At 42.2% G+C, this 14282-nt stretch overlaps 1 protein-coding gene across 7 annotated transcripts in view; it reads right to left on the reverse strand.

Moving 5' to 3' along the window:
- Positions 1 to 1530: 1530 nt before the first annotated feature.
- frya (furry homolog a (Drosophila)) overlaps positions 1531 to 14282 on the reverse strand; it is a 104697-nt gene continuing 91945 nt past the window's right edge. For 4 of the 7 annotated variants that reach the window (XM_053687402.1, XM_053687399.1, XM_053687400.1 and 1 more), the window contains exons 52-61: positions 12856 to 13062; positions 11737 to 11880; positions 9898 to 10055; positions 8906 to 9149; positions 8536 to 8685; positions 7603 to 7701; positions 7437 to 7520; positions 4027 to 4137; positions 3118 to 3311; positions 1531 to 2822 (exon numbers count right to left, since the gene is read on the reverse strand). In XM_053687402.1, coding sequence (XP_053543377.1) covers positions 2564 to 2822; positions 3118 to 3311; positions 4027 to 4137; positions 7437 to 7520; positions 7603 to 7701; positions 8536 to 8685; positions 8906 to 9149; positions 9898 to 10055; positions 11737 to 11880; positions 12856 to 13062 — 1650 coding nt within the window. In that variant the 3' untranslated portion in view covers positions 1531 to 2563. Of the gene's footprint in view, positions 2823 to 3117; positions 3312 to 4026; positions 4138 to 7436; positions 7521 to 7602; positions 7702 to 8535; positions 8686 to 8905; positions 9150 to 9897; positions 10056 to 11074; positions 11881 to 12855; positions 13063 to 14282 lie in introns of those variants that run through there. The other 3 variants (XM_017490666.3, XM_053687403.1, XR_008398228.1) reach the window with 3 other exon arrangements.

A 14282-nucleotide genomic window follows, 5' to 3' on the forward strand; every position in this document is an offset into this window, starting at 1 on the left:
GTTTAATGTAATCTTTATAATGAGTATAATAAAATGTAGTATCGTTTCATATGAATTCTATGTTCAAAATGTTTAAAAAAGTTTAAAAAGAAGTAGAAGAAATGTACCCAGTGTACCCTCTCTATGAATATAGGCTTCTAATAATTACTATTACGGCACACTAGAGGGCGCTAATGCACTTTTACACTTTATAAATGAAGCTAAAGAAAACTAAAAACGTGTTGTAGTTTTACTATAACTCATAAACATGTGGAATACTCATATTATACCTAACCTAACCCTTTTTTTTATGCTTATTGTTCAATTAAGTAGTAGTTGCAGCTATAGGAAAGAAAATCGTGAATTGTGCATATACTGTAGAGTTGATTAGTCTAAAAACCTGAATTATTCGATATCCAAAACAAAATATATTATATATTTATAGCGGCTACAACATACACCAATCAGCCATAAGATTAAAACCACTGACAGGTCAAGTGAACATTAATGATCTTGTTATGATGGCACCTGTCAAAGGGTGGGATATGTTTATTAGGCAGCCAGAGAACAGTCAGTTGTTGAAGTTGATGTGTTGGAAGCAGGAAAAATGGGCAAGAAAGTACCTACAATGGGCACATCAGAACTGGACCATGGAGCAATGGAAGAAGGTGGCCTGGTCTGATGAATCAGGTTTTCTTGTTTCTTGTACGGGTTTTCATGTGGACGACTGGGTGTGTGTGCGTCCCTTACCTTGGGAAGAGATGGCACCAGGATGCACAATGGGAAGAAGGGAAACCGGCAGAGGCGGTGTGATGTTCTGGGCAATATTCTGCTGGGAAACCTTGGGTTCTAGCATTATGTGGATGTTACTTTGACACGTACCACCTACCTAAACATTTGTAGACCAAGTACACTCCTTCATGGCAACTGTGTTCACTAATTGTACTGGCCTCTTTCAGCAGGATAATGCTCCCTGACACACTGCAAAAACTGTTGAGGAATGGTTTGAGGAACATGACAGGGTTCAACGCGATTACTCGGGCTCCAAATTCCCCAGATCTCAATCCGATCGAGCGTCTGTGGGACGTTCTGGACAAACAAGTCAGATCCATGGAGGCCCCACCTCACAACTTACAGGACTTAAAGGATCTGCTGCTAACGCCTTGGTACCAGACACCACAGCACACCTTCAGAGGTCTCGTAGAGTCCATGCCTCGACGGCTCAGAGCTGTTTCGGTGGCACACGGGGGACTTACACAATATTAGACACGTGGTTTTAATTCCGGAACTAACGTTCCGATCGCTAATCCGTAGAGATTTAGCAAAAGTATACCCGACATCTTCGCTCAGGTATTCTAGCAGACTCTGGTTTCATTCTGCTTTAGCTAGTAAAGCAGCTAGCAAAAAAAATATAAACAGATGCTTTCAAATTGATTTCCATTGGAAACAAGAAAAAAAACAAAAACAAACAAGCTCCACATCATATAGTCTCTCACGTTAAAGCTCACGTTAGAGAATGTCTGCAAAACATCAGGCATGACTACAGGAGGATGTAGTGTACTGACACGTTACTCATCACGTTTATTCTACAAGGGAACTTTAAAGAACACAACAAGAACGGTATTTACACGTTAAACACGTCTCTCAAAGCGTCGCACGTCCGTGCCATCCCCTTCGAAGCACGCGCGTCTGCAGGGTCAAAACGACAAAATAAGAGGAATAAAATAGAAAGCCGGGAAGGGGGAGGGGGGAGAAAAAGGTACAAGCACGCTTCACTCATACGTACGATTATGTACAAATGCAACCTTGATTTAAAATAAGCTTCTTATTTTCATAAATATCTCTCTTCTTATGGTACATACATTTGCATGCTTGGCCATGTTTCCTTCTATAAAACTAGACCATCCAAAGCATGTGGATGGATTGAGAATATAAATAAATTTCCTATATGCAACAGTAGAAAGCAAAAAATAATAATAATAATAATAATAATTTGATCTTCATTAAGTAGTGGATGACTTTTCTAAGCATCCAGATCATTCAGACAGTAGCACTGCAGCAACATAGCTCTGAGTTGGTATATAACTGTGTGTGTGTGTGTGTGTGTGTGTGTGTGTAGTCATTAAACTGAGGTGCTTAATGGTCATATTCCCCAGATGAGCCCAAACCCATCTTCATTAACGATTAATCATGAAGAAGAAGAAGAAGAAGAAAAAAAATACAGCATCATCATTACAGCTGCTACAGTATTCAGGTAGCCTGAATAAAGTAAAAAAAAACAAAAACAAAAAAACATCCTTTCAAAGATACAGTAAGTCTTTTTTTAAAGCATTGCACATTTTCCCTTAACCTTTACAACGGTAGACGGGAGTGTGGCGTTCAGGGAGCTTTGGTTTCGCCAGTGGCGGAAAAACATGACCCTGTGACATCATATGTACTAGATTTAGTGCAATACTCAAGGCCAAGGAGTCATTTTTTAAACTAAGCCTAGAACAGATTGTCACACATTCAGTGTCCAGTCCTACATGGATGGAAGATAGTAAATTCAGCAGCGTGTATGGATCTCCAGTGGAAAAGCGGGACCTCAGAGGCTGATCCCAGTGACACTGGAGTCGGGCAGGAAGGCCGTGATGGCGCTGTAGCCTTGCGTCCAGCGGAGCATGTCCCTGATCTCGCGGTTAAGCTCGGTGAGACGTGAGCAGGCCTCGGATAAGTCTTGCTTGCAGCCCACCAGGGCGAACGTGCCCGTCTGACCCAGCGTCTGGTGCCGGAAGTAGATGTTCAGGAGAGTCTGGGTCTCGTCCTCCGAGCTGCTGCCGAAGATGTCGCTCGGCCACAGCTTCCTGCGGGGCAGAGGTGATTCCCGATTCATATTCCGGTCACTATTTAGCTAATAAAGCATTCTCAAAGAAATGTGTGACTGTTTTTTTCATCTATTTATTTTTCTTTAGTCCCACTCCCACCAGCTCTCATAGAAAGTATATCCAATCCCAAGTCTGATACCAATCCCTTTAACTAAAACTCCCAGAGTGTTGAATCCCAACACGAGAACTAAACGAGCTAAATCGTCTTGATTTTCCTCACTGGGCTCACATGCTAATGAAAATGGAAAAGGCCTGCTTGAGCCCGTGGTTCTACCTGCACTCCTGAATGTAGAGGATGGCTGTGGAGAACTCGTTGTTCCTCAGGCTCTCCAGGATGGCCTGCACCGCTGCCTCAGACGAGCTGAAGGAGGGATCAGTGTCGTGCGCTGCCTGCTCTCCTGCAACCAAAGCTGCTGCTGCTCGCAGTTTATTCTTTAGATCGTTCAGCTCCTTGGACATGTTTACCAGCTAGAGAGGAGGAATGATATTTTATAGTTTTACTCGGTCTGGAGGTTTGGATGATCAAATATTAATAAACGTCATGAAAGGAACAAAGAGCTTATAGCCTTAAGATGAATGGGGTAAGAATACCGCCATAAAAAAAACGCCTGAATAAAACAAAACAAAACAAAACAAAAAAAACCACACAGCCGATATTAAGGTTTCAGCATCAGTAGGAATCATTGATTCCTCATAATGGACATGATTCATCAATCCACCGTGTTCTAAACCGCTTCTCCTACACTGGGTTGTGGGGGGAGTCTGGAGGCTATCCCAGGGAACGTGGGGCACAAGATGGGGTGCTACATCCCCCACCCCCCGCACCCATTCACACACTATGGACAGGTTAGACAGCCTACAGCCTATGCACGTCTTTGGACTGGGGAAGGAAACTGGAGTACCAGGAGGAAACCACCAAAGCACGGGGAGAACATGCAAGCTACGCACACGCAGCGAGAAGGTCGGAGTCGACCCCCCCCCCCCCCCCCCCCACCCCCACCCCAAATTCATCAATCATTTGGCTTTGTACTGATTTGCCATGACACTCCCGTCTAAGAGGACAAGTGGAATAAACCCCATGCCAGAAAATAAAATAATAAATAAAAAAACCACAAGGATGCAAGCTTCACTCATCAGTCGTGCCCTGATATAAATTGTGCATGTTCATTCTTGAAGATCGTACCTCTGGGACAGCGCTGATCGCGTAGACTTCACTGATCAGTTTACAGTAAGACTGAAAAAGCAGGAGCAGTTGAAAGTGGAGTTTGTACAGTCTTTGACACAGCTCCAGTTGCTAGAATAAAAAATAAATAAATCAGTGAATAAAAAGCAGACTGATATGATCAGCGCCTGCTTCATGTACTACACTCGGCAAAAAAAATGATAAATTAAAAACAAAATGCAGGTTTTATTTGTGTATTTATTGATTTATTTGAATTCCACGACCTTTTAAATGTCATCTCTTCAGGGACATACAGAAAGTATAATAACAGAATAAAGTGTACAGATCAAAGGTACTAATCCAGTGTTATAGGAATAGGATGTAGAAAGGTTTGGTGAAACTTACTGCAAGCGTTTCCATTTGCTACAAAGCAGGCGGTTTACAAGGGAAAAGGCGAGAGGTGAGGAAAGAGAAAGTTTAGCAGATCAACATAAAAAAAAAACAACAAAAACAAACAAACATGCAGCCCTCCAGACAGGGCAGGATCAAGCAGAGGCTCGGTTTGATTGACACATGCATGGCCGGAGGAAGACGGACCGGAGGGCGGCAAAATGGAGATGAAATATGAGGCAATTCTCTGCAGCTCTCTTATTTCAAGCCAAGCACAGAAGCAGCACTGCCCTCTCGCGGAGACTCTGCTGGGACAGCGAGACCTATTACAGCTGGGTTATACTTGTGGAGTTCGGTGTATTTGGATCATTACACAGAGAAGGGGTTTATGGGTAAACCTGGTGCACATGTAGTCTGTCTTATAGAATATATAATGTTGATCTTGCTCTCTCCCTGGTTTTTGTATTCAGGTGTTGCCTCATTCGAATGGTTCGCACTTCGCCTTTTGCACTTCGCACTACGACCTTGCCTCTCGATTCGGATCTGTCTGCCCGTGCGTTTCAAAATAAGCTCTCGGAGCATTCATCATACGTTTCCGCCTACCTGTTTTGACAGACGCTCGAGGACTTGGCGAACGTGACTGACGTGTGTTTTCCGAGGAAGGGAGAGTAGATCGGGGATGAATTCAGGGATATATACATACATTTAAAAATCTTTATCCTGAGTTTATATATTTCTGTATATAAAGCTGCTTTGGGACACTGTGCATTGTTGTCCATTGTTAAAAGCGCTATATAAATAAAACTGAATTGAATCGAATAGATCAGGATGTCATCAGTGTAGGCAATGACGAACTTTCCGAGCATGTTCTAGCAGGACATCATTTATGAGACGCTGGAACATAGAGGGGGCGCAAGAGAGCCCAGAAGGCATGATGCAATATTCATAGTGGCCAGAGGTGGTGCTACAAGCCGTCTTCCACTCAGCTCCTTCCAGATTTTTATGCACTCATTTGTTGCACGCAGTTGTTCTAGAGCTGCAGGGACCAGTGGGACCAAACAGGACACACCCGCATGGCCGCAAATACCCGAAAGCACAAGTATAAACCAAGCCTTACACGTACTAAATATCGTACGTTTATTCAAATTTTTCAGAATTATGGCAACGAGTTTCTTTAAGGGTGCTGTTCATTGGGCTACATGAGACAACTGCAACAGACATACACTACCGGTCAAAAGTATGTGGACACGCGACTGAAATGTTTCTCGTGATGTTAAAAAGCTTTTGATCTGAAGGTGTGTGATTAAACGTTTGAAAATATAATCGTGCCGGCGTGTTCGTTTGTTTCATTAGAAAAAAAAAAGATTTATAAAATCATTCGACGACTCGGAGAGAAATATTCCGAAAAGCAGCCGTTAAGAGTCCAGCTTTGGTGTGAACTCCTTTAATCCTGTTTAAAAATCATCTCGGGGAAATTCCTCGAGAAATCGGGTGAGGAAAACGCCAAGAATACATTTCTGTAAATTATTGGCAAAAACGCCATCTACTTTGAAGATGCTAAAATATTAAATTATCTTGATTTATTTGGGATTTTTTATCACAACATAATTCCCATAGATCCATTTGAGTTACTCCAGAGTTTTGAGGACTTTATTATTATTCTACAATGTGGAGAAAAAAATAAAAACAAAGAACGAGTGTGTCTAAACTTTTGACTGGTAGTGTATATCAGAAATCATCAGTTCTGGAGCAGTTGTGGATTGGCGGTTGAGGCTCTGGGTTACTGAACAGAAGGTCGGGGGTCCAAGCCCCAGCACTGCCAAGCTGCCACTGCTGGGCCCTTGCGCAAGGACCTTAACCGTCTCTACTCCAGGGGGCGCTGTATCATGGCTGACCCTGCGCTCTGACCCCAGCTTCCTAACATGCTTGGGTATGTGAAGAAAAGAATCTCACTATGCTCTACTGTATATGTGACCAATAAAGACTCTATCGTTACTATACAGTAAAAGTCTTTTCACACGATGGATGCTTTTTATCAACTTCAGTATCACGGAATTTACATGGCAACCTCTAAGCTGACGTTGTAGCCTAGTGCACCTCTTCTACAGTATGTCTCGGTAATAGGAAGTTATTTAACAGTCATTCCACCGTAATGAGAGTTATAGATATGTTTCTCTGATCTTTCAGCGGAGTAATATTAATGTGATTTTTTCGTTTTTACATTAAAATTGACAAAAACAGTATTTCAGACAACTGATGTGTACTGTAATAAGACCTCATATATAGGTTTATAGGTTCCATGTAGTCCTATGAGCACGACCCTTAAGTGTTTCTGGATGATGTTATAAGCAAATCATGACTAATACGTATCCAAGGACATCCTGAATATAATATGATAATCATTTTAGATGTGGAGATTTAAGGAAGTGAAAATGAAGCAGTAATGTTGGTGAACGTTACACATTCTCATGTAAACCACACCCTTCTAAAGCTCTTCTGCCCAGCAGAGTTTAAAAAAAAAACCCCTGAGAAACGAGAGGGGTTTCCTTTTAACCATATGCCAGACGTCCAAGGCTGCTCTGGAAACAGGCTTAAAGCTTAAAGAGCTCAAGAGTCAGAGGACAAGACAGCGATTTCACTCACAGAGCTACGCAGAACAACCGACAGGCAGGAAATGTGAGAGACAGATTGAAACGGAAGCTGAAATTAAACCTGGTCCAATAATGAGTCATATCTCTACAGACAGGTGAGAAGTAGGTAACGTGCATCACATTTGGACGGCTACAGTACATAAAACACGTAGATCGCTCACTCGTTACCATGGAAACCAAGTGCTACACATCAATACGTAACGGTAATCAATGGCGACGTACAACATGACACTCCGGATCAAACGACGTCATGACGCGAGCAGTGGGCAGCAGGCAAGCCTACAGTGGTCCACTTTATATACTGCGTACATTCTGACTCGCATCATGAGGATTATTTCGGACTTTGTGATGATTATGAAGTAAGATTTGTACACTGACGTGAATTTATACCTTCTCTTCATTTTCCGAAGTCTGGTACGTGATAATCCCGTCTCCTGGGCCTTTCGGGAAAGTAGCCTTGCAGTTCCGCAGCCACTGCGAGAAAGCAAAGCGACACACGAGGTGTTGGGAAAAGATCTGAAATCAGGCGTTAGGAGGGAAAAGAAACGACACGTACCGAGATGGCCGCTTCCTTCCTGTTGTTGTAGGTATCCAGATATTCCTGGAGCTCCAGTACGCTGAACTTCATTTTCTCCAGAAGTCCATAAGAGACGATCTGGAACGGATAGAAGGTTTTAAGGGGTGGGGTGGGGGGGGGGGGGGGGGGGTGGAGGGGGGGGGATTAATGTGTGTTTAACATTTTTGCCCCTTCATCTTCTTCTCTTCCCTCCCTTCCTCATCTATTTCTATCTTTCCACTTCTCCTCCCCCTTATTTTCCTTGCTTCCCTACCTGCACGTATGTATATTTAAAAAAAGATGATGATGATGATGATAGAATGCATAAAATATAAATGAAAATCTGAATTTCATTCAAGGAAATTTAAAAAAAAAATAAATAAATAAAAATGAATGCGTTACGTGGACGTTCCACATCATTAGATATAACTGTAAATGGATAAAGGGCACAAAATTGTCATTCTTTAATAACAAATAATGCATTTTAACCACTGCCAAATCCCTGTGGAGTAAGAGGAATAAAACACGCTGGGATTGACGCTGTAATAGGAAAATAATCAACTTCAGTGTGGTAACAGAAAATCCTCTTCGGATCCGGTTTCATTACACAAGTATATAACGTTCTCCTGAATCAGCAAGGGAAGAGCTTTTAATCTTTAGATGTTTTTTTAAAGCAGTAAGAAGAGTTGAAACTTTTAAGTTTCTGCTGTTTATTTCAGTCTAAGGACCTAAATAAGTGCTATATAGATATTGTGTTTACGTTATTGATCGTCTTTAATTACAGCTGCCGGTGCTATCAGAAATTTTAGCTGAGTAACATCAGTATTGCTGATAGAACTTCCATATCAGATACGGCCAAGAACGTTCATTTTTTCTAAGCGATGCCAAGATGTTTTGTGTGGAGGTAACGTGTGCAGTTCTAGCGTCACTCACTGTATCAGCGTCTATAAACAGAGTCGGGCACTTAAAGCACGAGGTTAACATCTGCGACGACCTGACGAACTTCGCTCCTATTCCACGAAGTCCGTCGCCGAGGAAGCCGGCGGAGTCACACGTCAAGGCACAGAACTTGGTCTGGATGGTCTAACAGAAAAATGTCATCAGTATTAATAACGTCACAGCTCGCATCCACGCCTGTCAGCTTTGAGAAATGGAGCACAACGAAGTAGATCAATGAATAAACCACAGAATCCAAAATAAACCGGATTTTCCAGGACCTTGTTTCGAATCTAATTACAAACCCACATCAGAACAAAGCAGGCAGCTGTGAAGCACATGAGCCTCAGAGTGAAGCACGTCATACCTCGAAGAGCGAAGAAAAGACGTGGAAGGTGTAGACAGCGCAGGAGCCGTCAGTGTCGGATACTAGCTGGTTAAGGTGGCAGCGCCAGGCCTCCTCCGCGTCATCGCACACCACCGGCTGGAAGGCAGCCAGGATAGCTGAGAAGAAGGGAGACGGAGGGGGGGAGGAGGAACGAGAGTCAAGCAGGACGTCCTCTCGGTCATCTTCAGCCATCGCTCCAGGACTGGGCTGATCCCGAAAGCGACTGCGAGGCAAAGTACGATTATGTGAATAAAAAAATAAATAAATCGAACACAGAGGTCACAAAGGTCAATTTCTTTTCATAAAGAATATAACAATAAATAATTAAAAAAAAAGAAAAAAAAAAGGAAGTCATAGACCTACAATAAATTGAGGCTAAAAATAATAAATAAATAATAAATAAATAAATAAATAAATAAATAAATAAATAAAATATCCCCAAACCGAGTGAAAGGCAAAATAAGAGACAGAGGTTTAGCCGTATAGCACATTTCACACTCAGGGGTCATTCAAAGTGCTTTACATAATAATAAAATTATCATAATAATAATAATAATAATAATAATAGCAATTAAAATAAAAAAAAAATAAAAAAACAAGACTAAAATGAAAAGCTTGAGATTAGAATTACAAGAAAAGAAAAATACAAGTAAATAAATGAATTAAAAGTTAAAATCTTCTAGGAATCGGTTTAGGGTATGTGCAACATAAAAGCTGAATACTATTTCACCATATTTGGGTTGGATCTCACGGATCTCGGAGAACTATTCTTTACATAAGTATACTAGAAATTCATTATGGACCTAGACTAAAACAAAGATGGGAATTCCATGGAAAGACAAAGCCCATGTGTACCGATATGGACATGGCTAATTTACTAAAAGCGATCTTTAGTATCTCTAGCTATTCCATGGCACTGAAAAGAGAACCCATGCTTCGTAGTCATCATTAAAATCATTTAACGCCCAAACCTGGGTGGACAGCTGGGCCCCATGTCTTCCTTTTCCTCCCCGTGAGCGCTCAGAGACGCCCTGTCAGAGTGGTCCAAGCCACCGGGAAGCTCGGAAATGCAGAGGGAGATCTCATCCTCATGGAGGCTCGTATCCTCGTCCTCTGCCGATAGCTCAGTCTAATAATTAAACAGGGTGAAAAGCTGTGTAAGCAATCGGAGGCTGTAAAAACGCACCACACGTTGGTCTTTTATTGGGAACTCAATAACTGGAAAAGTAAACAGTGTGTGCTAGCACTGAATTATGCATAAGCAGTCAAGCAAACACTCATGCTCTATGTGGATCATCGTATGTTTCTTGTCCTTTTATGTGTACATTAATCTCAATTCTATCTAAAACTGAAAAAAAAAGCCTATCGTTATATAAACTAATGCAATTTTACCCCCGATGTAGCCGAGGCATGTTTAATGTCTCACACTTGCTTCTTCGTGTAGCTACAATGTTAATGTAATGACGTGTATAATGTAAAGGAAGTCTATCTTACCCAAAATCATAGTGTATATATATATATATCTTATATTATAAAGTATATATCTACTGTAGATATCTAAATCTTTATATACAGACTTTGCTACACCTTTCATTGTTTTACATAATGTCCTGTTTTAAATACAGTGATTCATAATCAAGAGCAAACACGGGCCGGTCTGTATTTAAAAAAAAGTTCAATCTGAAGCTATACAGTGTAATCAGCACTAACGATGTAACTATGGAACTATGTAATCATAACTAATACACCGTATTAGTATATTATTCGTATTATAACTTTCTGTTAAAATTCCACTTTTACCTTTGAACTCGGGAACATAATTAAGGAATAAAACATGACGTGACACGTTGTTAAAGGAAATTAATCAGTGTCAGCGTGGTTATTCTCCTTATACAGCGGCGATTTCCCAACAATCCCGTCGATTATTTATCAACACGTCATTCTTTTTTTATCCGTTTTTAGTTATGTTTAATGTCTGCGAACAGTAGCAATGCTACGATGGAAAACGATGGTGGAAAAGTCTTTTTTTTTTAACCAAGAAAGCAATACGTTAAGCAAGCATTATAAGATATTTATAACAAAAGGTATTCATGGCAAAATTACGCAAGCTTAGGAAAACGTAGAGGAATGAATTATGGATACACTAACCTTTTTAGACTAAGATTCTTCTCGTTGAGTTTCTTTTTTTTCTTTAGGGTATTTTTTTAAAATGCTCAAATCAGTGGAAATTGAGAAATGTTTAAAAATCATCGGAAGACTAAGACCCAGCGATCTTGTCTAATATATGAGGCCACAGGCAATGTGTACGCTCGCTTCCGTTGTAGTTCCAAGCGTAATTTACATGCAGGGGAGATCCGAGCCCAGCCACCCCAGCGAGAAGCCGTACACACTGCCACGGTGGCCGAGTAAAAGTCGCTGCCACCCAGACCCAAACCCAAACCCAAACCCAAACCCAAAGCGATGCCAGTTAATACAGCCAGACGAAACCTTAAAGCAACGGCGCTTCTAAAGTGCGCTAATGTTAGCTGATTTTCATGCAACTATGTCTATGTACAGAAATCCCAGATCCTGCAGTGGTCTTTAAAAGAAGCAGGTTATTAAAAACCAAGCTGTACAGCAGCTAACCATAAGCCCTCAGAACATGTTAAACCTCAACCGTGTGCAGAACTAAAAGCAGAATCATTTCCCAAAACAGAAAGCAGAAAGAGTTTTTAATCAGCAGGGTTAGTGAAAAACTGAAGAATGGAGGCGCGGTAGGTGTAGGAGTGACTCGGCCCCCAGAAGTCAGCCGTTCTGAGGGCCTTATTCACCCGTGGGGTCGAGTCCTCGGGTGTAGAGGCGTGAAGACCAGGCACCGATGGGGACAGAGAGAGGGGGGTTGCTGGCACAGGTTCCAGTGAGGAAGGAAGTGAGTCCAGGTGGTTCACCTTCTCAATGGGGGACATCATGACATTCTGGAAAGAGATACAAAGGATCTTACTTGCAAAAGCTTTAAGAAAGGGAAAGTTTAATTGACATCTATACTCGCAGACTACCGACAGGTGACAGGGTTTGAGAACTGCAAGCCTCACAGCAAATCGATACAAAGCTCTTCTGACGGATCCCCTTTAACCTACAATGAAACATTTCTATACTGATGGTTGTGATCTCTTCCAGGATGACTCCACCCCCATCCACAAAAGCTCAGTGAATATTTCGATGAGGATGAAAATGGTGCCAATCATAAGCTATGGCCTTCACACTCACCAGATCTCAACCCAACTGGATTTAGACTGAGATTGAGATTGGAGATTTAGGATCGACGGTGCTCTTGGCCACCGCCAATGCTGTTCGTCACTCCAGTGCAGTTCCAGGAACGTGAAGAATCGATGACAAGGAGCAATGAAGCGGTTCTGCTGGCTCGTGGTGTCCCAACACCTCACTAACAGGATTTAAGTTCACCCATCTAAAGGCGTTTTTTCAATCCTAAAATTTAGCACTTACAGGGGATAGTAGTTGTTTTCATCCACATAATGCAGTCTATTTATTGCTCTGTCCACAGCCACACCCACAAAACACACACAGGTGAGAAGCAATGGAAAGCGTGAGCGGGGTCAAGATGCATTGTTTTCCGATAACTCAAACCACATGCCGAGGTGGTCTGGAACACATCTGAGAACATCCTATTGGTAATGTGGTCACTGGAGACACATGGATGCTGGTCAGCACAGAGAGCAGACTTTCTCATCTGAACATACGGTATATTTTACTGAAACTGCCTGAATACAAAGAAGACTTTATGTAAAAATCGCTGACCCCACCTTTAGGTATCGTTACAACGATGATCCTGAGAACCCCCTGCTAAGTTTAACATCCATCAGCGATGAAATATTTGGGAATCTGAGCCAAACTGGAGCTACATTGACACCGAAGCAGAGATTTTGACTCACGAGCTGTGAGGAGGCTAGGATCTGGCTGACAGTAAGAGACTCTTCCTCGGAGGACTCGTCTGAGTCGTGGCGGACGATGGGCCTGAGGCTGGTCGAGCTGCCTGACTGTTGACTCTCATCTTCCTCTTGGATGCGTTGTTCCACACGGTCCAGACTGTCTATAGAGCGCCTCCTTGCCCCCCAATTAAAACTGTCCACCGTCTCCCCCTGGCACAGATAACACACAGAGCATATTGGGGGGGGGGGGGGGGGGGGATTCATGATTTTACATACAGTACATACATCGATACACACTCATGCTTGCATACACACTCACAAAAGCAGGCAGCGTCATGCTCTTCTAATATAGATGCACTATATGTCGTGTGTAGCTCAGGCTGTTTAACAACTCGTTCCTGGCATGAAAAGTGAAAACCGACTGCCCGAAAATTAGATCGGTGAAACCAAAAATCGCATGCACTCATGTTTGTCGATTTCACCGAACCCTCCAGAGCCGTGACTTCCCACGCTCAAGAGCGCTTCCTTCTGAACTAAGGACCATCTCGGAGAAAGGACGACTTCCGGTGCAGGGACGTCCTGTCAAGACCCCGCATTAATCCCAACCATCATTATATTTTACTACAAAGACGTTCGTCACGCCACTGATGGATTAAGAGTATTTATATTTCCATTAAAGCCGAGCTTGGCGATATTTAAAAGTGTTCAAAAACCATATCAAACCATGCACAAGTGGAATAACACCATGCACGACACCGCAAGCACACACACTGCAGAAAACATGATAATACAGATGCACGGAAGGCTACAGTCCTTTGCACTGAATACAACTAGAGCTTACCTGTAGCTCCTTCACAGTATAGACATAGACAAGAGAGAGAGGAAACCGTTGAATATAATGTCAGAGACAAACGTTTGCCGTGTTGTTTTAAATACTATTACATCATAATCGAGTTCTGCCCAAATGATCAGATTAGGAACGGTGGTAAAAAAAAAAAAGCACGAGTAAAGCATAAACGTTACCGTGAGCGTCAGCATGTATGAGGATACGAGCCCACACGAGTACGTAAACTAAAGCCAATCCTTTTCATCCTTTTAACCCCATAATAACAGAGTGTTAATGTTTTGTGTGAGCTGCCTGCGTGTTTTGTTTGATTTCCAGTACCGAACATGCTAGACGGTGCACTGGGGTGTGATTTTCATCTGAGAGCACCATGGAACAGATGCCGAGTTATTCATTTTCAAGCATAGGTTTGTCAACGTGGAAGCCTCATAACATCTTATCCAGAGAATTAACATTTATTAGAATATGAATTAAATGCGAATTAATAACACAGACTCTTTGTTGTCAAGGACAGGGATGAAAACAACGGCAATGCTGGAACAGATTGTATCGAGTCAGCAGTGCACGTACGCGGTATTATTACAGG

This window comes from Ictalurus punctatus, chromosome 17, assembly GCF_001660625.3.
Source record: "Ictalurus punctatus breed USDA103 chromosome 17, Coco_2.0, whole genome shotgun sequence".
Taxonomy (NCBI): domain Eukaryota; kingdom Metazoa; phylum Chordata; class Actinopteri; order Siluriformes; family Ictaluridae; genus Ictalurus; species Ictalurus punctatus.